This window comes from Dermochelys coriacea, chromosome 9 (assembly GCF_009764565.3).
Source record: "Dermochelys coriacea isolate rDerCor1 chromosome 9, rDerCor1.pri.v4, whole genome shotgun sequence".
NCBI classification, from domain to species: Eukaryota; Metazoa; Chordata; order Testudines; family Dermochelyidae; genus Dermochelys; species Dermochelys coriacea.
This window is the reverse complement of record NC_050076.1, coordinates 104861681-104887032: the sequence shown is the minus strand read 5'-3', so window position 1 is coordinate 104887032 and position 25352 is coordinate 104861681. Positions and strand designations below refer to the sequence as shown.

The 25352-nt window shown below is 47.8% G+C and overlaps 2 protein-coding genes across 5 annotated transcripts in view; both read right to left on the bottom strand.

The window, feature by feature from the left end:
- Positions 1–6936, bottom strand: part of LOC119861360 (rho-related GTP-binding protein RhoG-like) — a 35714-nt gene extending 28778 nt beyond the window's left edge. The window contains exon 1 of one of the 2 annotated variants that reach the window (XM_043491930.1): positions 6789–6936. The gene's annotated coding sequence lies outside the window, so the exon portion shown is untranslated. The remainder of the gene's footprint in view (positions 1–6788) is intronic. The other variant, XM_038416412.2, reaches the window with a different exon arrangement.
- Positions 6937–16248: 9312 nt separating this feature from the next.
- The window catches only part of ITGB1BP2 (integrin subunit beta 1 binding protein 2), a 65761-nt gene continuing 56657 nt past the window's right edge, over positions 16249–25352 (bottom strand). For all 3 annotated transcript variants that reach the window (XM_043492860.1, XM_043492861.1, XM_043492862.1), the window contains one exon: positions 16249–17047. In XM_043492860.1, the coding sequence (XP_043348795.1) occupies positions 16793–17047 (255 nt within the window). In that variant the 3' untranslated portion in view covers positions 16249–16792. The remainder of the gene's footprint in view (positions 17048–25352) is intronic.

The window sequence follows — 25352 nt, the reverse complement described above, 5'->3', positions numbered from 1 at the left end:
CAATATCAATTATAGGTGGAACATATACAATTAACGTTTCTCCAAGCATTTCCATTTTATATGCTCACATTCAGAAGTTTACAATTTTGTCACAATTATTTTTTCTAACATTTGTTGTCACTCCAAAAGCAGTTTTAAAGAAAAGTTTGAATAGAAACTGTTCAGTTGTTGAAGGGGTGCTGTTCAGGGAAAATACAAATTTTCTGCTAGAAAAAGGTTAGATCTTTCTGAACATCACTAGCACTTCAGTGGGATGCAGAAGAAACCTAAAATTTAGCAGGGACATAACTGTTCAGTCACAAATGTACCTTTGAGAGGTCTGCTCAAAATCTATTTTGATACGGCCAAGATATAAGGATTTTAAAAATACACCCTTCACACATGTGCAGAGGGTTCTGTTAACAGAATAAAACTAGATCTGTCCATATTTCATTAGCAATGAGTATTGTGCTTGTAGAAGGGTGGAATACTGTCAAGGCTGGTAAGCTGTTACAGCTGTTCAGTGCTTCTGTCCTCAGAGCTCCAGTGTTTTCAGAACTAATAGATCGCAGACTGCTAATTCGGTAGACCTCAATGTAGAAAGGCAACAGGCATGGTTCAGTGACAAAAGCACTAGGCCAGGTTTATTGCCCTCAAGGCACAGTCATAACGACTTGCTCAACTTACACAACTACATTAACATGAGTGCCCCATAGCAAGGAGTGGCTCAGTCAGCAGCAGGAGTCTCTGCTGTCCCCTCAGCCACACCATAAACCTTTGTGAGATTCCCCAACATTTAGAAAAACAACTGAAATAAACCACCTTATGTGTTTCATGACATCTGTTTGTTACCTCCCATTATCCCCAATATCTCAGACAAAAGAGCCCTATTCAGTGTTCCATCAAACCATCTTATCTTGTACGAGACTGGGGTGTAGCTATACTAGCCTTCTAAAATGTATTTACATAAATATCTACTGCCTTGTACACTAATAACTTTGCCAAGTTCACATACCGAACAGTGAATTTGTAAGCATCTATTTTAATAGATGGCCTGACTTTGGTTCATAACCTCTGGTTCAGGCCTTGCACCAGGCCCAGTGCTCCAAACGCTCTCTCTGCTATATATAAACTGAGTGGAAGGTATTACTGGAGAGACAGTCTCTCAGTATTCCACTAGATTTGTGCATCTACATAGATAAGATTCCAGGAATGTCACTGTGGGTCACTCTGAAGCCTATTACGTCTGTAGAGTCAGCATGAAGCAATGGAATCAGCTACAAGTATGTTCAAAATATCACCAGGGTGAATTATTACTGGGTTTCACCATCTGTGACCATCCAGTTTTTAAGTTCTCAGTCATTTTCACATTACAAATTATACCTCTGCGGTGTACAGCTACAGTAAGACATATTTATGACGTACCAAGAGTCATAAGACCATTGTTACCTCTGATATCACAACCAACCACCATCCTTACTCTACAGCTAATTTGCATAAAAATCTCACTGGATGTATGAGGGCAATTGCACGGATGGCTTGATCACTTGGCCCAACTGCCAGCACAATCTCCCCAAGATACAAAACACCACCACAATCCACCAACATAATTAGTATGCACAATAAACCCAAACACGCAGCCAGCCCCTCATGGCAACACACACCCTTCATTCATCATCATATAAAAATAAAAATTCATCAGCACACACACTCTCACTCAGTCTTACCATAAACCTAAGTGACAATACACAATTTTGAGTTCAGTCATTTTTACTTTACAAATTACACTTGTGAAACAACCCAGCTTTTCAGCTGCTAGTATATAAGTAAGAAAGATGTGTTTTATTTTTAAAAAGGTACAGGCTTTTAAAGTATGGTCTGAATGTGTTGCAGTAGCCAGGGCTCCAAAAGAATGCTAGTTTCATTGTATTGCATGCCCAGATTGTACAGGAAAGTGCATTTAACTTGTGGCTAGCAAACAATTGCATATTATGTCATTGTTTTAGAGTTTTTTTTTGTTTTTTTTGTTTTTTAAAAAAAAAAGCAAACGTGGGACATTCCATCCCAAAAACTACATCAAAGGAACATTAATATTGCAAAATAAAGCACGCTAAAGGCTGGAAATGCCAAATTTAATGTTGTCTGCATAATCTTAATGCTGCCCTCTTATGCCCTTATGATGCAACTTTTAATTATATTAACATTTATTTTCCTCTACATGACCCAGTGTGTAGAATGGACGTTGAAAGAGACAGACCCCAGACAACTGCCGCCTTCATAACAGATTTTTGTTAGTGGCACAAGAGCTTGTGAAATTCATGCTTTACATACTCGGCTTAGCCTGGGACAGATAGCATTTTGTTAAAGAGACAGGGACCTACACACTCCACCTCATTCAGTCCAAGGGTTGCACGGCAAGCAATGCATTAAGAATATGGCTCACACACTGAACAATGAGGATAATATTAAAAAGCTGCCTTATTCATGAAGCACATCTAATCTCTTCACTGAATGAGGCAGCCTTTTAGGAAAAGTACTATGTGATCATGTCCATCATAACGCATACGCACCAGGGGTGGAGTTGAAGTTGTTCAGGCACCTTAACTTTGGCTGTCTATACCATTAGAGATTCCATTTGCAACTTAATAGTCTTTTAATATAGCAAGGGTGGGGAGGTGTTAATGGAAGGGTTTACACTTTCTGTACATCTTCCAATGGGGGGAGGGGCGGGGGGAGAGAATAGGGACAAAACCAAAGGGTTTACCAATATAAGTTATAAGCCATTCTCTGTTTCCAGTATCTTCAAATTCCCTAGTTACAGATATTTAAGTACAGAAATCACTGCTTTGAAGAAAAAAAAAAAAAAAAAATCACAGCATGTCTCCCATCTCCATGTCCACTAAGATCTGGAAATGTCAAAATAATCCACAAGAATGCCCCATAAATAGCAACGTCTAATTTCTTTTCTCCATTTATTTTTACTTTCTCATTAACCTTAATTATTTTCTCCTCCTTCACATTTTTTCTTATTTGACTACTCATGAGTGACATAAGAATTTTTCACTGACAAGCTGGAGTGTCTATGCCATTAATTTCTGCAGAAACTAACCTTTCATTAATAAAGGTTCTAAACACTAAAATTCTGAAGATAACCTTCCAAATGTGAACAGATGCAGAGCTCTCTTCTTTCTTCTGGAGTTTCAGCACCTCTGATACTGCCAAGAGCTTTCCTGACATATTGGTCATATTTTATTCACTCACCAAACCTTTTATTAAGACGTTTCAGAGTAGCAGCCGTGTTAGTCTGTATTCGCAAAAAAGAAAAGGAGTACTTGTGGCACCTTAGAGACTAACAAATTTATTAGAACATAAGCTTTCGTGAGCTACAACTCACTTCAACGAATGCATCCAATGAAGTGAGCTGTAGCTCACGAAAGCTTATACTCAAATAAATTTGTTAGTCTCTAAGGTGCCACAAGTACTCCTTTTCTTTTTTATTAAGATGGAGTGTTAAATGATGCTGCCGTACAACATGCCTTCCATTCCCAGAATATGGGACTTCAAATCCCCAAAATCAAACATTAAAAAACCAGGAAACATTCAGATGAGGTCTCCTCACATACCCTTGAGAAGTGTTATTACAAGAAAATCAAAGCAAGCTTATGACGGCCAGGAAATATGGAGTTAATTTGATATTTCATGAACACCTGCCCTCCCCATTAGGATACCCGCACATTCATTTGGAAGTATAAATTATTAGCCTAAACTGCAGAAACACAGCCATAGTAAATCCTCCTAATACACGACTCTCTTTTGGACGCCCTTAGATGCCTGTCTGTACCTTAGGTGGATTTCTGGTTTTGACCTCCATATGTTAGCTGGAAATAACATTTGAGTTGCAGAGTCATAGTTTGATTTTTAAAAAAGCGTAGATTTTCAATAACCAAATCTTAAGATGATAAATGCAGCTGTTGCTTGCCAATTTGTGACATTATTTCCATCTGGACATCACCACTGGCTTGCATGCTACTGCCAAGATATGTGAATTTACTCTCTTCTTGTACTACTTTGCCTTCTAAAGAAATGCTTGAGTTGTGAGTTGCTGAATTCTCATTAGATTTGTTTTTTCATAACTATTAATCCTGTCGTTAGCGATGCTTCACTTAGCCCTCACTAAACCACGGAGACTGCTTTAATGCATACAACCAGACTGCTGACAACCCCAAGGTAAGACACACTTCTTCTCCTTTACAGACAACAGATAAAATTCAGCACTGAAACGAGGTATACTTAATCTCTGAAGGTATACATGCACCTCTCTTCATATCACAGCAAAAGCTCTGCCAAGATGCTCCAACTAATTCTTCCACCATTCAATAAAGCTATACCTAACAGTGAATGCAGCTGTAGAGCATGCAGATGAATGCTGGAATTCAAATCTGTGAAACAACATGAACAATGGCATATTCTTAATCCTTCCTCATATCTACCTATAGTAGATTCATAGATTTTAGGATCAGAGAGTAAACTTCCCACAAAATCTTCCCCATAGTACAATGATAAGGTGATTATACTTAGTTATACAATGTAAGTTGGCTCCAGGACAGGACTGCAGCAAAGGGTGGTAACATGGCTCCAGCAGTAATTGAAGCATGGTCAATACTGTCTATGAATTAAAGCACAAACACTGGTGAGTGGGCCCACATGCTCTCAGACAGCACCTCCCCAGAGCAGAGGATGACTGTGAAAGTGGGATACTCTCCTCCAAGAGAGAACAAAAATTGGCTCATCAGTGCACCCTGCCAATCCATCTCAGAGTTAAAAACAAGTTTGTCAGGCCCCTTTGAGCCAAAACAGGATACTAAAATGTGCGTGTATGTGTTGTGTTGAGGGGAGAGGGACAGCTCAAAAGAGTGCCACTGATCTAGCTTATACATCATCCATCACTGTAGTATCGGAGCACCTCAAAAACAATTAATTTATCCTCACATAGGTGTTGTAAGGAAGAGGTGGGGAAGTTTTATCATCATTTTAAAATGGGGAAAACCGGCATTCCACTTTAAATCAATCACACTGTGGATATTAATTTTAAAGCAGATACAGAATTCAGTCCTTAATGGAGATCATGCTGCAACCCTAACTATTGCGCAGTTAGTGCTGCCCATAATATAGGCTGTTCTTCTCCCCAGATGAGGCCTCACACTTCCTCTTGGCCAATACATTTAGGATATCCAATAATGTATTCATGGATTGGTTTGTGATGTTCTTGCTGGTTCCCCTCCTAGAGGCGTTAAGTTTGGGATATGACTTAACAGAATTAGGGGCATCTGTTCTGCTGTTGCTGCAGTAAGTAGCTTAGAGGGAGAATGACAAACCTCTGAGGAGAAAATGACAGCCTGCCAGCGCCACCAACTGTAAATATTTCCCTGGATCAGGACTTGAAAATTTCACTTGCTAGTGACAAACTGAAGCTTTCTATTTTAACTATGGGAGGCCCAAGCCATTGTTTTCCACAAAATATACAATTTTACGTAAGAAAGAGATTTTGAGGTTATAAAGATCATGTGTCTTATCTTCAGGTTACATTGTCAGAAGACTCAGGAAGGCAGACAGCACCAGGACCACAACTGCAGTCCACCACTTTACCAAGCAGCAGCATTAATGGTGTGACATACTCTGCATAACTCTGATCAGTTTCAGAGTGCTATTCAAAACTCTGCAGAGCACAGTAAGACTCTGGCTGCTTGCTGGGAAAGCTATGGACATCTGCAGGCACAACAGATACTACCCGAGAGAAGCCAAAGTGCAAATGGGACAGAGGTGACTGCAAATCAAAACAGTCTTCTCATGCCACTCCCAGCTGCCAAGACCTCAGAAATGGATAGCTCTGTGAAGCCTCTCTACCCAAGCGATAGCCAGGAAAGGCGAAGACTACAGAATCCCCACCACACACAATAATAGGAGCATCTTAAAGGAGGCATTTGGAGAACATTTGCCTTACAAAAAGTCAAAGAAGTTCCATGGGGAAGGGCAGTGGGGAAAGAGAAACGTCTGTGAAGAAACATCTTATATGAAGATAACAAACCAGATGAGGGCGAGATCCTTAGTGGAGAGGCACTGAGTACAAAGCATGAAAATCCAAAAGGGGACCAATAGAGACGACCAGTTCTTTAAGGTGGGCAGTTCCTTGAAAGTGAGGAAAAGAAACGCTAAATTGACAAGGAAATTAACTCAAGCATTTGGATATAGGGATGTACGAAAAACACTATATAAAATAAAACGGTGGTGCACACAATGCCTCCTGCTTCACGCGGGCAGGCAAGAATCGCGGAGGGTGTTCTAGACAGCGGGGCAGTGACGCGATGCTCTGGAAAGCCGCTTCACCTGGGTCCCCTCACGGAGAAGGCGGCAGCAGACCAGGCCCGACGGGAATCTCCACGAGCCTCCCCCGGGCACGCCCTGAGGCGAGGGCACTAGCCCTGTACTCAAGACAGCCGACCTCGAGCCCCTGCTCGCCCGCAGCCGCCGGGCCTCGGGCTCAGCCCCCGTCGGGAGGCCCGGCCCGGCGCTCAGGGCGTGGGGAGAGGCTCAGGCGAGCGTGAGGTGCCCAAGATGGACGCAGCGCACCAGCTTCCCACCGCGGCCTTGCGCCTGCCGGGGCCCCGCGCAGCCTCCCAGCGCACTACACGGGCGCGTCGCCGAGACACCGGCCCGCAGCCGCCCCCGGCGGGGCTCCAGGAGAGAAGACCAGGATGCGCTCCCTGCCCCGTGCGGCCAGAGCGCCCCCGGGGAGCTGGCTCCGCGCTCACCTCGCGTCGGCCGGTGGAGACCGCACTCGCCGCAGGCTCCTCTCACGAGCGGGCCCTCAGCGGTAACGACCGGTACGAGAAGAGTAACCTCCAGGGACCCGCCCCGGGACTCGCCCCGCGCATGCGCATGCGCACCGCGCCCCTCGGCACCACACTGCGCATGTGCGCCTACGAGCGCGGTGTCCTCTGGGAGATGTAGTACTTCAGGGCGAGCTAACTCCTCTCTCGAGCAATGCTGGGGTCGCCATGACTCCGCCCCACCCGTCCTGGCTTTGTGACCCTGGGCACACTGGCCATCCACAGGCGCCGTCCCTGCTCTCCCGGGCCCAGCGTTCTCCGGGGCAGCGCGATGGCTCCCCGCAGCCCAGGTCGGTCCAGCCTGCCCTGGGCTGTGCCAGCCAAGGGGTTCCCGCCCTGTGTGCTCGGCGCTGCATGCAGGGGAAGCCGGCCAAGTGGGGACATGTGATCAGAGCGGCCAGGCTGGGTCAGAGCAATGGTCCGTCTAGCCCAGTGTCCTGTTTTCCACCAATGGCCAGTGCCATGTGCTTCAGCAGGCATGACCAGACCAGGGATCCAGCCCTGTCCTTGCCCTTCCTTGTGCTTTCTGCAATTCAAATACGTCTTTTTGAGCTGGGGCAACCAGCACTGCCCGCAGTATTCCAAGTGTGGGTGTACTATGGATCTATACGGTGTACTATAATCTATATTTTCAGTTTTAAGAGTAGCAGCCGTGTTAGTCTGTATTCGCAAAAAAGAAAAGGAGTACTTGTGGCACCTTAGAGACTAACAAATTTAAATTTTTGAGAGTGTGTGGCACAAGCTGTCAGCATAGTCTGTGTGGTATGTAGATTGTAATGGATTTTTTACCTTCAGTCCTTTTGGTATGATGTCCATCTGTTTGCATTTGGAGAGGAAGATGATGTCTGTCTGTATCTTGTACGAGATTTTTAGATTTTTTTAAATTTGTTAGTCTCTAAGGTGCCACAAGTACTCCTTTTCTTTTTTGTGGATATTTTCAGTCTTATCTATCCCTTTCCTGATGGTGCCTACGTTGTTCGCTTTTTTGGCTGCTGCTACACATTGAGCAGATGTTTTCAGAGAACTATCCCCAATGACTCCAAGATCTTTTTCTTTAGTTGTAACAGCTAATTTAGACCCCATCATTTTATATGTATAGTTATATGTATAGTTTTTTGCACCTATAAACATTGATTTTCATCTGCCATTTTGTTGCTCAGTCACCCAGTTTAGTGAGATCCCTTTGTAACTCTTCGTAGTCAGCTTTGGACTTAACTCTCTTAGAACTAGAATCCAACGTGTTAAGGGAAGTGGCTTGTATCTGGGTGGAGAACTTCACTTATTTATTATTTCTTAACCACGAGTGTGCTTTGTGTTGTGCATAATGCAAGTATAAAGACATCCCATGATCCAGAAAAGCTTACAGTCAAAAAGAGAAGGCAAGAGGCACTGCAGGACCCATAGGAAGAGGTTCAGTATTTAGCTAGCTCCCAGTGACCACATATTTTTTACAAAAGCCAGAGGTAATTTGGGCCCAAACTTTAATGTTTTTTCTTTAAAAAATTCTTTATGTATTTTTTAAGAAAACATAATTCTGTGTTAAACTACTGTAAGAAATGAAACAATGCAGAAGATGTTTAAACTCAAACCAAGGGGTAAGGGATGGGTGAGGAAGCGTAGGTAGATGAGGAAACAAAATGAACAGCATTTAACATAAAAGCATAAGTCCCATCTCATAGGTTTTTGGAATTGACAGGCTGGTTCAGCCCCAAGGTCCAGGTGTCCTGTCTCTAATGGTTGCCTATGGCATGTTTTATACAGGTAAGATTAGATCAGTGGTTCTCAAACAGCAGCCCAATCAGCACACGGCTCCAGCCCATGCGACATCCTCAGGGCCATACAGGTAGTGTATATATTGTGTGAATGCAGCTCACAGTGGTAAATAGGTTGAGAACCACTGGCCTAGATGATCACAATAGTCCCCTCTGCCTTGGGAATTTATGAAAAGTGAGAGGACAAGATTAAAGCCAAACAGAAGGAAAAGGACTAGAGTGTTAAAGAAGAAGAAGAAGAGTGACAATCCAAGAAGATAGCAGCACATTCAGTTACCAGAGGGCCACTGAACATGAGACAAAATAACTATCTCAGCAAGCTCAGAGGTTCAGGCAGGCTGTCTTGTCCTCTAGGGAAGGTTTATAGTTAGATCATGTTGAATTATTCTCTGTTCACCTATCTTAGTAGAAATGGTGGTAATTTGGGAAGGGTGTTCCTGGAGTTCAGAGGGGAGATGTGCCACAGTCACTTCTTGTTCATGCTCCTGGGCTCATGCTCTCAGCAGCAGGACTGGTTATCTGTGTCACTCCAGGTTACTACTAATAAAGTTCTTAACTCTGTAGCTTTATTGTGCTCCAGGCTGCTCCACACCATGTGAAAGAGCCCATTTCTCAGGCACCTTGTTTGACTCTGCTTGGCCCTGGCCCCATTGTACTGAGGGGCCTTGTGGTATGCAGGGCTGAGGTCTGTGAGACTGAGCAATGTGCTAATCACTAAAGCCTTGAAGAAAAGGATCAAAGCCAGCACCAGTTGGAAGGGAGTCCTTCCCTGGAGGGGTGCCTGGATACAAGGCAAGCAGGACTGAGGCAGGGAAGCCAAAGAAGCATACTTGGTGCAGAGTACGTGTTGCAGGGAGGTGCCGTAAAGAGGGAAACCAGGAATCCAAAGAATCCTTAGCCACAGTGACCCAAAAAGCAGAGTCTAACCAAGTCTGGGGAAGGCTGAGGATGTACTGGAAAGATCATGGGACAGCCAGGGGAAGGGGTGGCAGAAGCCCTCAAACATCAGGACCAGTTACACCATCAAAATCCTCCCAGATGAGGATGTTTGTCTGGTGGAGCATCCATCCCCTACTACTCCAAACCCCAGGATCCAGTGCTCCCTATCATCAGAGCTGGAGCTCAGGGCTTGTGCTAAAGTGTCTCAGTGCCTTGACTCAGTTGGGCGATCTTGTCCTTCTGGTTCTACTGAGCCAGACTGCAGCATCTATACCATAGGGTATGCAGACTGCAGCTTCTGGGAGGGCCTCAGAGCAGGCTGGGAATTTAATCTCAGATGTGAGCCAAGGTCAGTGGAGTTGGAAGGCATCAATAGAATCAAGGACAGCATTCTGACTCATGGGGTATGTGCAGGTTGAGCCCCTAGAAATGCAGGTCCCTTTGGAACTACATAAATTAGAAAGACTTGAGGCCATCTCCGGTGCCCCTCTTCATGGTCCCTTCCAGTTCCTTCCTTCCCTTCCATCCCCTCTCCGCAGACTGCTTCCCTGCTTCTTGTCTCTGTTCCTCTCCTCTCTCCAGATGTAGCTTGAATGCATGCTTGTTTGTCTCAGGCTGAGTTGTGCTTGAGATGCTTCCATGCTCTGGGTCTCCCAGTGAGATGGCAACTACACCAACAGTTTTCTTCACATCTCCCTCATGCTGTAGCCATTCCGCTGATGGGCACTACACGAGCAGCTGCACAGTGTTTTCCTCAGAGTAGGGGTAGACTGCAAGGTGGCTAAAATGCCCATCTACATGAGCACTCCCAATGTCACTCCCAGGGCTGGACCTATTGAGTTCTCTGGAGCTTGCGCTCGCCCACATCTGAAGATCCCTCCCCTAGCCCAATGGGAAGAGCCACTAACCCAGGGCTCCAGTAAAGTTGGGAGACAACAAATGATAAAACCGGACAGGAGTGAGAGTTACAGCTCAAAAGCAGGGAGCCAGAAGGGGACACTGAGCAGAGAACTTCAGACAGCGCCCACTGCTCCTCCAAGGCAACCAGGGAGTCAACAGACACCGCCCAGAGGAACTCTGCCGGGATATGAGACCTAAGGGATGAGCGAAAATAGGCACCACAATTGCAGAGTACCTTCCTGTCCATCCACCTCCGCTTGGTAGGGTGCACAGTCACCTTGGTCAGCACCAGGAGGAGGCTGATGACGAAGTCTTGCAACTTCATGGGGCCATGGATGGGGTGAGTGTAGATCAGGAGGTGCAGGGAAAAGTGCAGCCAGAACTGGAGGAGAAGGCTCTGGAGAAGCCAGAAAAGCATCTGCAGCCTGGCACATTTGATGTAAATGTGCACCAGGGTCTCCCTCTCACCACAAACGGGGCAAGTGCTGGGAAGGTGGGTGAACCGTGCCAGGTACACGACTGGGCTCACAGATCTGTGAAGGAGCTGCCAACCAATATCCTCAGCAGGTCGGGGGACAGTGTGGAATACACACTGTCCCAGCGGGCTCCTCCTCCTTCACAGGTGGCAGATAGTCCTGCCACTTGGTGTTGGGGCGCGAAGTGAGGGTGAGGAAGTGAAGGGTGTGGAGCACAAATGTGTACAGCTGTTTCCTAGGCACGGTTCAGAAACAAACCAGCTGCAGGTCATGCAACTGGCTTGGGTGCTGCTGAGGAGGTTGGCCAGGGAAGCTCACAGCGCAGGGGCCCAAGGGCAAGGTCTGGAGGGCCAGGGGTGAGGGGCAAGTGGGGAGCACTCTCCTGCAGGACCAGCTCAAGAAAGGCCTGACAGTAGGGTTGCCAACCCTCTCAGATTGGCAAGGAATCCCCTGGAATCAGCCTTGATCTCCGGTGGCTATTGAAAGCAATCTGGGAGATTTTTAATAGACCACTAAAAGTCCAGTCGGCAGCACAGTGGGGCTAAGGCAGGCTCCCTGCCTGTCCTGGCTCCGCAAGGCTCCCACAAGCGACTGGCATGTCCCTCTGGCAACTAGGTGCAGGGTGGCTGGGGGGGTCTCTGCATGTTGCCCCTGCCCCAAGTGCCTACTCTGCAACTCTCATTGGCCGGGTTCCCGGCCAATGAGAGCTGTGGGGGCAGTGCCTGCAGGCAGGGGTAGCACGCAGAGCCACCTGGCCAGCCCTGTGCCTAGGAGCCAGACATACTGGCCACTTCCGGGAGCTGCCCAAGGTAAGCACCACCCCCTGGAGCCCACACCCCAACCCTAAGCCCCAGCCCTGAGCCCACACCCAAACTCCCTCCCACAGCTCACACCCCCTCCCTCACCCCAACCCCATGCCCCAGCCCAGTGAAAGTGAGTAAGCGTGGAGGACAGCGAGTGACGGAGGGAGGGGGATGGACTGAGTAAGAGCGGGGCCTCAAAAAAGGGGCAGGGCAGGGGCATGGCCTCGGGGAAGGGACGGGGCAAAGGAGTTTGGGTTCGTGCAATTAGACAGTTGGCAATCCTACCTGTGAAGCAGACAGTAAGGCTGCCCTCACCTCCTAGAGTATTCCCTGGGTGGTATGAGCGGGTGGAAAGCCCCAAGCATCGGCCAAGCGCAACGGGATTCACCCAGTCCCTTTGGTCATAGCCCAGGAAGACTCCGATCCAGGAGGCACCTGCCAGGACCAACCTCTGGCACACCAAGGAGACGGAGAAAGGGCTTGATGGCTAGCCTGTGCAGTTGGCCTGACAGTGGGCAGCCTTGACGCACCTGTTGCCCAAAGCTGATGGGTTTGGTCAGGGTCCAGTTGAGCTTGGACTGGACTTGGACTCCCAGGGCTAGAGCTTCAAGAGCAGGAGAAGGAGATGTGAAGAAAAGTGCTGGAAGCCAAGGCCCCTAAGCAATACCACCCAGGTACTGCCTTAGCCACTCTGCAGCACAATCTAATCAGCAACAGCTTTACAGCCAAGCATTCTCCTGCCTCACTCTGCTTATACTTACTCTGCCCCTCAGCCATACTGCTGAGAGAAAGGGGAGGCCACAGCCCACTCACCCTTCTCACCGCAGGCAAAGGACGGGTGAAACTGGAGGAGTAACAGCTCTGCGGCCCTGAGCAGGACCTGCGCAACAGGCTCGGGGACTGCCCCAAACTCTTCCCAGCTGCTGATGAAAAGAGCAGTGACTAACAGAAGCATCTCTTACTGAACTGGGAGCTACTGGATGGGTCCCCACTCCCCTTCCCTGATGGGGAGAACATCCTCATGGCTTCTTCTGCTTTCTGGGGCTAGTCCCTTTCATCCAGACTCTCTTTGCCCCAGCAACTTATCCACTGATGGGGGTCTCTTCAGCACAAAGGGTAGATCTATGCTGCTAAACTTTTAGAGCTAGCGCGCTAGAGATAGCAGTCCAGGTGTTGCAGTTCTGGCAGAGACCTGTGGTGGCTGCCCAAACTCAGACCAAAGGGGTTGCATGGTCTTGAGACCTGCCGAGCCACAACATTCATGCTATTTTTAGCACACTAGTTCCAGACCCACTAATGCAAGGCTGTCTTCTTGGGTTGGGAGGCTTGGTCCCACCTGCAGTGTGGACATACCCAAAGAGGGAAACCAGAGCAGAGAGCGGCACCTCATGCTGTCTGGGGGAAAGAGGGAGGAAAGAGGGGCAGAGATGCAACTACAGACTGCTGGCAACTGGGTCACACTCCCATTGGCGACCTGTTACAGTCCCTGCCCTATGTGAACGCAGAGCCTGAGGCAGAAGCCACATTACTGGCGCTGGCACACCTCTAACAACCAGATGGCCTGTGTCTAAATGTGCTCACCAAATCTAGCTTATGCACTGAAAACAAAGGCGATGGGGGGCTGAACATCATAACTTAACCCCATCCCATAGTAGTGGTCAGTAGCCCCATCACACCCTATCCTTCTGCTGCTGGCAGAGGTGCATTTCATCACAGACTCATAGAAACGTAGGACTGAACAGGTCCTCAAAAAGTCATCAATTCCAGCCTCCTGCACTGAGACAGGACCAACAAAACCTAGACCATCCCTGACAGGTGTTTGACTGACCTTTTCTTAAAAACCTCCAGTGAGGGGGATTCCACAGCTTCCCTTAGAGTCATGTTCTGGAGCCTCACTGCCTTATAGTTAGAAAAATTTTCCTCATGTCTAACCTGAATCTCCCTGGCTTCAGATTAAGTCTATTACTTGTCCTACCATCGATGGCCATGGAGAACAATTGAGCACGACCCTCTCTCTGGGAGCCTTAACGGATCTGAAGACTGTGATCAGGTCTCTCCTGAGCCTTCTTTTCTCAAGACCTAACATGCCCAGGTTTTTAACTTCTCCTCACGGATCAGATTTTTTAAACCTTTCATCACTTTTGTTGCTCTCCTCTGGATGCTCCAGTTTATCCACATCCTTTCTAATATGTGGCACCAGCACTGGACATCGTATTCCAGCTGAGGCCTTAGCCATGCCAAGAAGAGTGAGATAATACCACCTGTGTCTTACAAATGACACATGTGCCAGAGGCAGAGAATAGCAGGGACTGAGGTGCACCCATGCCTCTGCAATGGCAGGGAAATGATTAAGTAATGGTGCGGAGCGTGAGTCAACTGTAAGTGTAGGCAGGACTGAACCATGTTCAGTGCCAGCTCAGAAACTTTGTTTAACTCTTGTTCCAAGTAGGGCTCAGCCATGGTTTCTGAACTACTGTTGATCGTAGTTTGGTCCTGTCTACACTTACAGTTAAACCACAATTTGCACTGGCTCAGCTGCACTTGCTGCCTCAACAGCTACATTCCCTTGTGTAGACCAAACTTTTTCCTAGAAGATTTGGAGAGCAGGTCTGTGCTTCATGAACATTGGAGATTGCAGGCTGCTTCCTGCCCCATTGTACATATTCCTTTCCCCCTCTACTGAGCAGCCTTCTTAGGCAATGGGAGAGAAGGACCCTAATCCTAACCCTAACCTTTCTTGCCTATGCGTGACTTGCTTTAAAAAGGTGTTTCTGTGTCCAGAGCCCCCGTTACTCATCTGCTCTTCAGATGAGTGTTGCAGGCTGCAGCCCTCACTGATTTCCTGGAGCCCACCCAGACTTAGCTCATGCTTCATGTCTCCCTCTAATGCAGCTTTATGGTGCCCTTTGTTTCAGCTTCTGGCCTGTTTCTTGGGGCTTTCTGTGTTGCTGTTGCCACGGGTGACACACTCTCCAGGTTGAGAGGGCAAGGCAAGTCCAACCATCCACCTCTATTTTTACATCACTCTTTGTGGTGTCTCTGGATGTTCATTTTGAGGAGAGCTGGGTTTTTTCTAGTATCACTGTTCCTGTGTGAGGGATGGGGGATACCTTCTCTTGCTCTGAAGGGAGGAGGGAATCAGGTATTTGACTAGTATAGACTATTCTTTTGTGGGCAGGGAGCTCGCAAGCATGGGAACCAAACTACTGTGGGAATCTCCAGAGACCTTAGTAACAGCAAAGCTCTTAGGCCCAGATTCACAAAGGTGTTTAGACCCTTAAGTTTGGGGTTTAGGCTCCACTGCAACCCAAAAAACTGCCACCAATCCCTGTAGATGCCTAAACTCACTCAGCACCTACATTGTCAGGGTAAAAGTTCCTTAAGTGCCTACGTTTCTGCCTCTGGGCATGTGCACTGCTGTCTCACTCTGGGTGTCCAGTCACCTGCCTCCACCTAAACCCCAGAGCTATCCATGAACCTGGAGAAACAAGATGTTCACCCACCTAGCTCGGGTGTGAGGGCTGATCCAGCAGGCGTGCCCAGAGGTCCCATTCAAAATGGAGAAGGAGTTGCTGCCACCTACCTTATAACTTGTAGTCATAGATACATCCATTTTGCGATTTGTGCCTAACCTGTCAAAAAAGTCACATCCCACCACTGGTGGACACTAGACTTGGACATGGTATTTCAGCAGTGGTCAGATCAGTGCCAAATACCTAGGTAAAATAACCTCTCTGCTTGTACTTGAGATTCCCCTATTTATGCATCCAAGATTCACATTAACCCTTTGGCCACAGCACTGCACAATAGCCAGCTGATTAGCCACCATGACCCCCCATCCCCAGCAATATTTCTTAGAGTTACTGCTTCCCATGATAGAGTCCCCCATTGTGTCAGTATGGTCTATAGTCTTTGTTCCTAGCTGTCTACATTTACATTTAGCTGTGTTGGATGGTTTTCTGAAAGCTCTGCTCTCAGAATTATTTTGGGGCAGTTCCATGTGCTGTGTTAGACAGGAGATCAGACTAGATTATCACAGTGATCCCTTCTGGACATGGAATCTATGAATATTAAAATACATATCATTTGCTTGCGCCCAGTTTACCAAGTGATGCAGATTACTCTGTATCAGTGACCTCTCCTTTTCATTATTGACCACCATCCCCAATTTTTGGGTCATCCACAAACTTTAGCAATGATGATTTTATGTTTTCTGCCATGTCATTAATAAAGATATTAAATCATGTAGGGCCAAACACTGCTCTTTGCAGGTCCCCACTAGAAACACACCTGTTGAATGATGATTCCGCATTTATAATTAAATGTTGAGACTTATCAGTTCGCTCGCTTTTAATCCATTTAATGTGTGCCATCTTAATATCATTCCAATTTTTTAATCAAAATGTTATGTGGTACACTATTACCTTTATCAACAAAACTTTTAATCTCATTCAAGAAAGATATCAAATTAGTCTTGACAGGATCTATTTTCCATAAACCCATGCTGATTGGCATTAATTATATTACTCTCCTTTAATTTTTTATTAATAAAGTCCCATATCAGCCGTTCCCTTATCTTTCCTGGGATCAATGTCATACTGGCAGGCCCATAATTACCCAGGTTATATGGTTTACCCTTGTGGATACTGGCACAACATTAGTTTTCTTCCAGTGTTTTGGAACTTCCCCAGTGTTTCAGGACTTAATGAAAATTAACATTAACAGTCCAGTGAGGTCCTCAGCCAGTTCTTTTAAAACACCTGGATACTGATTTAAAAATGTCAAACTTTAGTAGCTGCTATTTAACTTCCTCCCAAGTGTACAAGAAATATCCCAGTGTAGACAATGCCAGAGAGACATAGGTGAGCTGAATTCTTTACAGTTGGGAGGCAGTGTCTCTAGCAGCTTTAAATTCAGAGCTGGCCCTCGGTCTCCAGATAATTCAATCTGCTCACCTGCAGATGGTTCTGGGGTCCCACGTGCTTGTCTTTGAAAGAAAGAGGCTTCAATCTCTCTTTGAAGATGCTACATGAATGTCATTTGCTTACTGCTCCTTCCTCCTCCTCCTCATCTCCCTCCTCTGACCAGCTCAAGCTGTCATCTGACTCCTCCCATTGCGCTCCTTCGGGGTCCTCAGCATCCATTGGATCTTTCTCAGTCTGGTCTTGTCTGGGCTGAGAGCTGCTCTGGAGATGCTCCAGTTTGGCCCAGGTCAGGGGGCTGGTCTTTTGCAGGGCAATTTCCACCTTCGTGGGTACCATGTTTACAAAGCTCTTCTGTACATCAATGATCTAGAGTGAGAATGGGGCAGGCATGTCACAGTAAGCATTCATCAGACACACTTGCTGGCCAGACATTTAGTATTAGCCATTATATATGCCCATGATGCTTTCCTGTAGAAGCAAGAAGTCAGTGTAAAGATGAGGAAGAGCAGAATGAAAACCAAAGCATTTGCATGGAGTCCAGTATCTGGGACACTAACACCATGATTCCTCAAGGATTTTCTGATGCTCCATTGTGGGGGGCTGATCACCATGAGTCTTAAGTCATCCACACAGGAAAACGCGGAAGGTTACCAATGGAGAGGGAATGGAAAGCACAAGTAGCAACTGAGATAAACTACCCAGAACTTTTGAGCCTCCACTACAGCAAAGCCAGTACTCTTCTCAGCTACTACAAGAGAGGGATTGTGGGTAAAGTCAGGGAGGGCAATGACTGCATTACAGTGATCGGCCCAACCAACTGGATTCCATTTACAGGGATTGGGGATACTCCAGGGTGCCATGCAGAGAGATAGGAGTCCCTCCTGGGTGCCCCAGGATGCAGGGGTGCAGAGATGTGGCACACAGCTGAGGAGAGACACAGCAAAACGAGAGGAACTATAGTTACAGGCAAAAAAGGTCAGGGAGGAGATGCTACAGGAGAATCCCGGGATACCGGGAGGAAGCACAGGCAGGAATGTCTGTGAGGGGAGGGCTCCTGCCTCATACTGGGAATGAGGGGCGATCAACAGGTTATCTCAAGTGCTTATATATAAATGCACAAAGCCTTGGAAACAAGCAGGGAGAACTGGAGGTCCTGGTGATGTCAAGGAATTATGACGTGATTGGAATAACAGAGACTTGGTGGGATAACTCACATGACTGGAGTACAGTCATGGATGGTTATAAACTGTTCAGGAAGGACAGGCAGGGCAGAAAAGGTGGGGGAGTAGCACTGTATGTAAGGGAGCAGTATGACTGCTCAGAGCTCCGGTACGAAACTGTGGAAAAACCTGAGTGTCTCTGGATTAAGTTTAGAAGTGTGTGCAACAAGAGTGATGTCATGGTGGGAGTCTGCTATAGACCACCGGACCAGGGGGATGAGGTGGATGAGGCTTTCTTCCGGCAACTCACGGAAGCTACTAGATCGCATGCCCTGATTCTCATGGGTGACTTTAATTTTCCTGATATCTGCTGGGAGAGCAATACAGCGGTGCATAGACAATCCAGGAAGTTTTTGGAAAGCGTAGGGGACAATTTCCTGGTGCAAGTGCTAGGGGAGCCAACTAGGGGGAGCGCTTTTCTTGACCTGCTGCTCACAAACCGGGTAGAATTAGTGGGGGAAGCAAAAGTGGATGGGAATCTGGGAGGCAGTGACCATGAGTTGGTTGAGTTCAGGATCCTGACGCAGGGAAGAAAGGTAAGCAGCAGGATACGGACCCTGGACTTCAGGAAAGCAGACTTTGACTCCCTCAGGGAACAGATGGCCAGGATCCCCTGGGGGACTAACATGAAAGGGAAGGGAGTCCAGGAGAGCTGGCTGTATTTCAAGGAATCCCTGTTGAGGTTACAGGGACAAACCATCCCGATGAGTCGAAAGAATAGTAAATATGGCAGGCGACCAGCTTGGCTTAATGGTGAAATCTTAGCGGATCTTAAACATAAAAAAGAAGCTTACAAGAAGTGGAAGGTTGGACATATGACCAGGGAAGAGTATAAAAATATTGCTCGGGCATGTAGGAAAGATATCAGGAGGGCCAAATCGCACCTGGAGCTGCAGCTAGCAAGAGATGTCAAGAGTAACAAGAAGGGTTTCTTCAGGTATGTTGGCAACAAGAAGAAAGCCAAGGAAAGTGTGGGCCCCTTACTGAATGAGGGAGGCAAGCTAGTGACAGAGGATGTGGAAAAAGCTAATGTACTCAATGCTTTTTTTGCCTCTGTTTTCACTAACAAGGTCAGCTCCCAGACTGCTGTGCTGGGCATCACAAAATGGGGAAGAGATGGCCAGCCCTCTGTAGAGATAGAGGTGGTTAGGGACTATTTAGAAAAGCTGGACGTGCACAAGTCCATGGGGCCGGACGAATTGCATCCGAGAGTGCTGAGGGAATTGGCGGCTGTGATTGCAGAGCCCTTGGCCATTATCTTTGAAAACTCGTGGCGAACGGGGGAAGTCCCGGATGACTGGAAAAAGGCTAATGTAGTGCCCATCTTTAAAAAAGGGAAGAAGGAGGATCCTGGGAACTACAGGCCGGTCAGCCTCACCTCAGTCCCTGGAAAAATCATGGAGCAGGTCCTCAAAGAATCAATCCTGAAGCACTTAGAGGAGAGGAAAGTGATCAGGAACAGTCAGCATGGATTCACCAAGGGAAGGTCATGCCTGACTAATCTAATCGCCTTTTATGATGAGATTACTGGTTCTGTGGATGAAGGGAAAGCAGTGGATGTATTGTTTCTTGACTTTAGCAAAGCTTTTGACACGGTCTCCCACAGCATTCTTGTCAGCAAGTTAAGGAAGTATGGGCTGGATGAATGCACTATAAGGTGGGTAGAAAGCTGGCTAGATTGTCGGGCTCAACGGGTAGTGATCAATGGCTCCATGTCTAGTTGGCAGCCGGTGTCAAGTGGAGTGCCCCAGGGGTCGGTCCTGGGGCCCGTTTTGTTCAATATCTTCATAAATGATCTGGAGGATGGTGTGGATTGCACTCTCAGCAAATTTGCGGATGATACTAAACTGGGAGGAGTGGTAGATACGCTGGAGGGGAGGGATAGGATACAGAAGGACCTAGACAAATTGGAAGATTGGGCCAAAAGAAATCTAATGAGGTTCAATAAGGATAAGTGCAGGGTCCTGCACTTAGGATGGAAGAATCCAATGCACCGCTACAGACTAGGGACCGAATGGCTCGGCAGCAGTTCTGCGGAAAAGGACCTAGGGGTGACAGTGGACGAGAAGCTGGATATGAGTCAGCAGTGTGCCCTTGTTGCCAAGAAGGCCAATGGCATTTTGGGATGTATAAGTAGGGGCATAGCGAGCAGATCGAGGGACGTGATCGTTCCCCTCTATTCGACACTGGTGAGGCCTCATCTGGAGTACTGTGTCCAGTTTTGGGCCCCACACTACAAGAAGGATGTGGATAAATTGGAAAGAGTACAGCGAAGGGCAACAAAAATGATTAGGGGTCTAGAGCACATGACTTATGAGGAGAGGCTGAGGGAGCTGGGATTGTTTAGTCTGCAGAAGAGAAGAATGAGGGGGGATTTGATAGCTGCTTTCAACTACCTGAAAGGGGGTTTCAAAGAGGATGGCTCTAGACTGTTCTCAATGGTAGCAGATGACAGAACGAGGAGTAATGGTCTCAAGTTGCAATGGGGGAGGTTTAGATTGGATATTAGGAAAAACTTTTTCACTAAGAGGGTGGTGAAACACTGGAATGCGTTACCTAGGGAGGTGGTAGAATCTCCTTCCTTAGAGGTTTTTAAGGTCAGGCTTGACAAAGCCCTGGCTAGGATGATTTAACTGGGACTTGGTCCTGCTTTGAGCAGGGGGTTGGACTAGATGACCTTCTGGGGTCCCTTCCAACCCTGATATTCTATGATTCTATGATTCTATGAATGGAGTGAAGGGTAGGAATAGGAAATGCACCAAGGCAATTAAAGTATTATTCCTCCCCCTACCTCAGGGGTGGGCAAACTACAGCCTGGGGGGCCGCATCCGGCCCTTCAGACATTTTAATCTGGACCTTGAGCTCCTGCCAGGGAGTGAGCTCCGGGGTTTACCCTGCTCCACGTGTCCCATGGCTCCCGGAAGCAGCAGCATATCCCCTCTCTGGCTCCTACGCATAGGAGCAGCCAGGGGGGTCTGCATGCTTCCCCCTCCTCAGGCGCCACACCTGCAGCTCCCATTGGCAAGCAACTGCAGCCAAAGGGAGCTGCAGAGGCGGCGCCTGTGGACGGGGCTGTGCGCAGAGCCTCCTGGCCGCACCTCTATGTAGAAGCTGGAGAGGGACAGTTTTCCTCCAGGGCAGATTGGAGAGGCCCTGGAGGTTTTTTTGCCTTCCTCTGTAGCATGGGGCATGGTTGACTGGAGGGAGGCTTCTCTGCTCCTTGAAGTTTTGAACCATGATTTGAGGACTTCAATAGCTCAGACATGGGTGAGGTTTTTCATAGGAGTGGTGGGTGACATTCTGTGGCCTGCGCTGTGCAGGAGGTCGGACTAGATGATCAGAGTGGTCCCTTCTGACCTTAGTATCTATGACATGCCGCTGCTTCCGGGAGCTGCTTGAGGTAAGTGCCACGCGGAGCCTGCACCCCTGACCCCCTCCAGTGCCCCAACCCTCTGCCCCAGCCCTGATCCTCCTCCCACCCCCCAAGTCCCTCACTCCAACCCTTCCGCACCGCAGAACCCTCACTCCCTCCTGCACCCCAAACCCAATTTCATGAGCATTCATGGGCCGCCATACAATTTCCATACCCAGATGTGGCCCTCGGGCCAAAAATTTTGCCCATCCCTGCTCCACCTACTCAGGAGATAGTGGGGCGGGAGGGCCGGGGGCAAGAAGTTACCAAAGTTACCAAAGAGAATGTTTAGGCTACACATTAGTAGAATAGGGAGGCAGCCTGGTCTGGAGGATTGAGCACAGGACTGGGAGTCAGGAGGTCCCGTGTCTAATCCTGGCAGTATTAGACTCACCATGTTACCTTGGGTAAGTCACGTCACTGCCCTGGGCTTCAGCGTCCGACACTGCACAAGAGGAGGAAGGACAGACCTGCCCAAGGGTTAGTTACTTACTGATTGTAAAAGCACAATAGGAATGCTGTGAATTATGAGCAAAATCGCATCCTGGCTGAAATGCATGGCAGGTTAGTGGGCATACAGGCCCCCTGCCCGATGCAGGAGGAGACTGGGTGACCAAGGATGCTGTATGATTGCACAGAGAAGAGATAAACCTGTTACAGCACACCAAGACACATGTAAATGGAGTCACCACAGGCCCCACTGTTGCACTCAGCCACTCTGTGGCCTTTTACTTGTTATTCACTGTCTGAATTACAGGCAGAACTGAGCATGCTGACTATACATAAGATTGGCCAACACTCCCCAGCATAAGACCCTGTTTTCAGCTGTATATAACTTTGCCAGATTGTAACCATTTGGGCTGAAATGTTCTCTGCCAAGAGTCTGCCTCAGGCTGATTTTTGGTGGTTTGTTTAAAGTTTCAGCAAAAAATGCTCTTAGAATGAGTTAAGGGAAAATATATGTCGTTTTGCCCAGGTTAAAAACATTCATACAGCTCTTTGGTTGAGAATTGCAAACAGTCTCTGCAGAGACGGACTTGGAGCAGGGCAGAGGGGTTACCCTGGTGTGAGGGATGTGCCTTTTGCAGTTCCTAGGAAAACATGCCCACATTTGGTCAACGTCTGTGTCTTTGAAAGCATCTCAGTCTGCAGGTGCTCAGCAGAGACTTGCTAGCGTTTGGCAGTTAAATTAACTGAAAATTAACTGCACTGAGGCAGGGACTGAGCAGGACATTCCCTGCAATTGCTACTCCCTGCTGTTGTGGGCCGATCTGGAGCTCAGCCTGAGAACTGAGAGCACGAAGATGCTCTCTCTCTCTGTCACGGAGTCCCTGGGCGATGCTCAGGAACTGCTCCCTACGAAGCCAGTCAGGACTCTGGGGAAGTCTCCTTTCTGTGAGCAGCCTGTCTGCAGGACACACAGTTCACACAGTGTCCACCTTCCTGGGTCTGACCTCAGAGCATTCAGCATCCTCTGCCCCTCCGTGCGCTTCCCACAGCGAGTCCGCCCAGGCAGGGTCCTGGGGAAGCCAGAGGGCCCTGCACCCCAATTTCGCAGCCAGACGTGACTCTCAGCCAGCCAGTAAAACAGAAGGTTTATTAGACGACAGGAACATGGTCTAAAACAGAGCTTGTAGGTGCAAAGAACAGGACCCCTCAGCTGGGTCCATTTTGGGGGCAGTGAGCCAGACAACCAAGTTTGCACTTCACTCTATGTCCCCAGCCAGCCCCAAACTGACTCCCCCTTCAGCCCCTCCTCCTCTGGGCTTTGTCCCTTTCCCAGGCCAGGAGGTCACCAGATTCCTTTGTTCTCCAACCTTTTAGCTCTCACCTTGCAGGGGGGAAGGGCCAAACCATCAGTTGCCAGGAAACAGGGTGTCGGCCATTTTCTGTGTCCAGACCCCTGCACACACCTGCCCTCTAGGGCTCTGCAACGATCAAACACCCTTATCCCTCCATCTAGATACTTAAGAACTGCCTAGGGGAAACTGAGGCACCCCCACAATATTCAGAGGAAACATTAAGAACAGTCCCGCTTCGTCACTCTCTCTCTCTCTCTCTCGCAATACCAGACTCAAATGCAGAGGGGACAAGAGAAGGCCTGAAGATGGGGTAGTCGGACTGAAGGAGGAGAGAGTAGATTGGGCCAAGGCACCTTGGACTGGGAGCTAGGGGTGAGACTGGGCGTGGCTGGCCCAGGAGAGTGGGAGCCAGTGGGGGATGGGGACAGAATTGGGAGCCAGTGTGTGTGGGGGGGGGGCGGGGAGATAGACTGGATGAGGAATGGGAGGGGATACTGGAATTGGCTGGGGAAGGAGACTGAGCCAGGGAGTGTGTGTGTGTGTATGTGGATCCTGAAATCAGATGAGAGCCTGGATTGTTGGGGGAAATGGGACTGGCTGGGCAAGGAGCCAGAAAGGGGACATGGAGGACACATGGAAGCCCTTGCATCTGGGTAGTAAAGCATCAGCTTCAACCCAACATGCAGTTGTCTCCAGATCACAGACCTGGTTGCTGGCAGCCATTAACCCCTTCTCCAGCATAACACCCTCCCCATGTCAGCTCTGCTCACCGGTCCAACACAGGTTTAAAATGGAGACAGCCTTAATGATTTCTCTCTTCAGACAGGAGAAAAGTAATGAGGGGGTAGAGGGGAAGAAGAGGGTATCCTGGCAAGGGGGCACACTGAATCCCTTGCAGGACAGGTAAAGGGGCCACCCAGAGTCCTTGCCATGGGGGAGAGAATTGGGAGACCATAGTATGGGGGAAAGGAAAGCTGAGGGATACAAAGAGTTCCTGACATGGGGGGGAATGGGGCAAAAGAGGAGGGAGACAGAATCCTTGGCATGTGGTGAAGGGGAGAATGGGAGACACGCAAAGCCCCAGATATGATGGGGGGGAAGCATTGCCGTGAGTCCCTGAAACACTGGGGGATGGGAAGGTGGCCCACAGGGAGCTGGTTGTAGGGAATGGAGGAAGACAGGGAACTCCTGTTGCATACATTGTGCTTGTGCTCAGCCTACAGATACTACAAAGTGTGTGGCCCTCCAGCAAATTAGGCACAAAAACAGTGTTAGTGGAATGCTAAGATTGCAAAGTCAAGCATTCCAAAATTAGGAAATGCTAGAAATAAGGCTGCCAGTGCACCCTTAATTTGGCCCCCTTTGTGTGGATGCACCATGATACAGTCTCTAATTACATGATCGCTAGTATTTTTTCCATATGACCCATGACATTCTGTGCAGAGAATGCAGCTAGTCAAAGTTAAACTCTTTAAAGCCATCAGGACTGGATAACTTAAACTCAGGACTATTAAACAATATAGCCAAGGAGCTCTCAGCATCTTTAATGTTGATTTTTAACACATTTTGGAACATTGGGAAAGTTTCAGAAGACTGCAAAAATGCTAATATTGTGCCAATATTTAAAAAGCATAAATAAGAAGATGACCTGGATAACTATAGGCCACTTAGCCAAACATTGATCCCAGGCAAAATTGTTGGAAAGGCTGATGTGGGATGTCATGAGTATAGCACATTTGATACCACTGAACATGCTTTGATGAAAAACAGGTTGCTCCTGGGATGAATCGGAGCTGGGTAGATACTAGAGTGATGAGTGCCATAGAAAAGCCTATGAGGAAATTAAATTTTATTCAGAGCAGAGTTTGAATAGTGTGCTGTAAATAAGGCCTGGGGTCACACATTAGACAATGTGGAGAAAAACTGTTGAATGAACACCAGCCATCCTTTTGTGCACTGAATGAGGCAGGAACCTTGTGGAAAAAAACAGTATGTGATCGTGTAATTAAGACTGTTTCATAATGTGTGCACCCAAGAGGGCTGAGATAAGGTTGCACAGGCATCCTTAATTCTAGCATTTCATAACTTTTAAATGCTTGACTTTGGAATCTTAACATTCTTTTTTTAAAGTTGGCATATAAGCTCTTTTGGGGCATTATCTCGCTCTTTACTTGTTTCCATGAGCCACCCAGCATGCTTCTAAACACTTTATAAATCATAGCAATAAAAGTCCAATG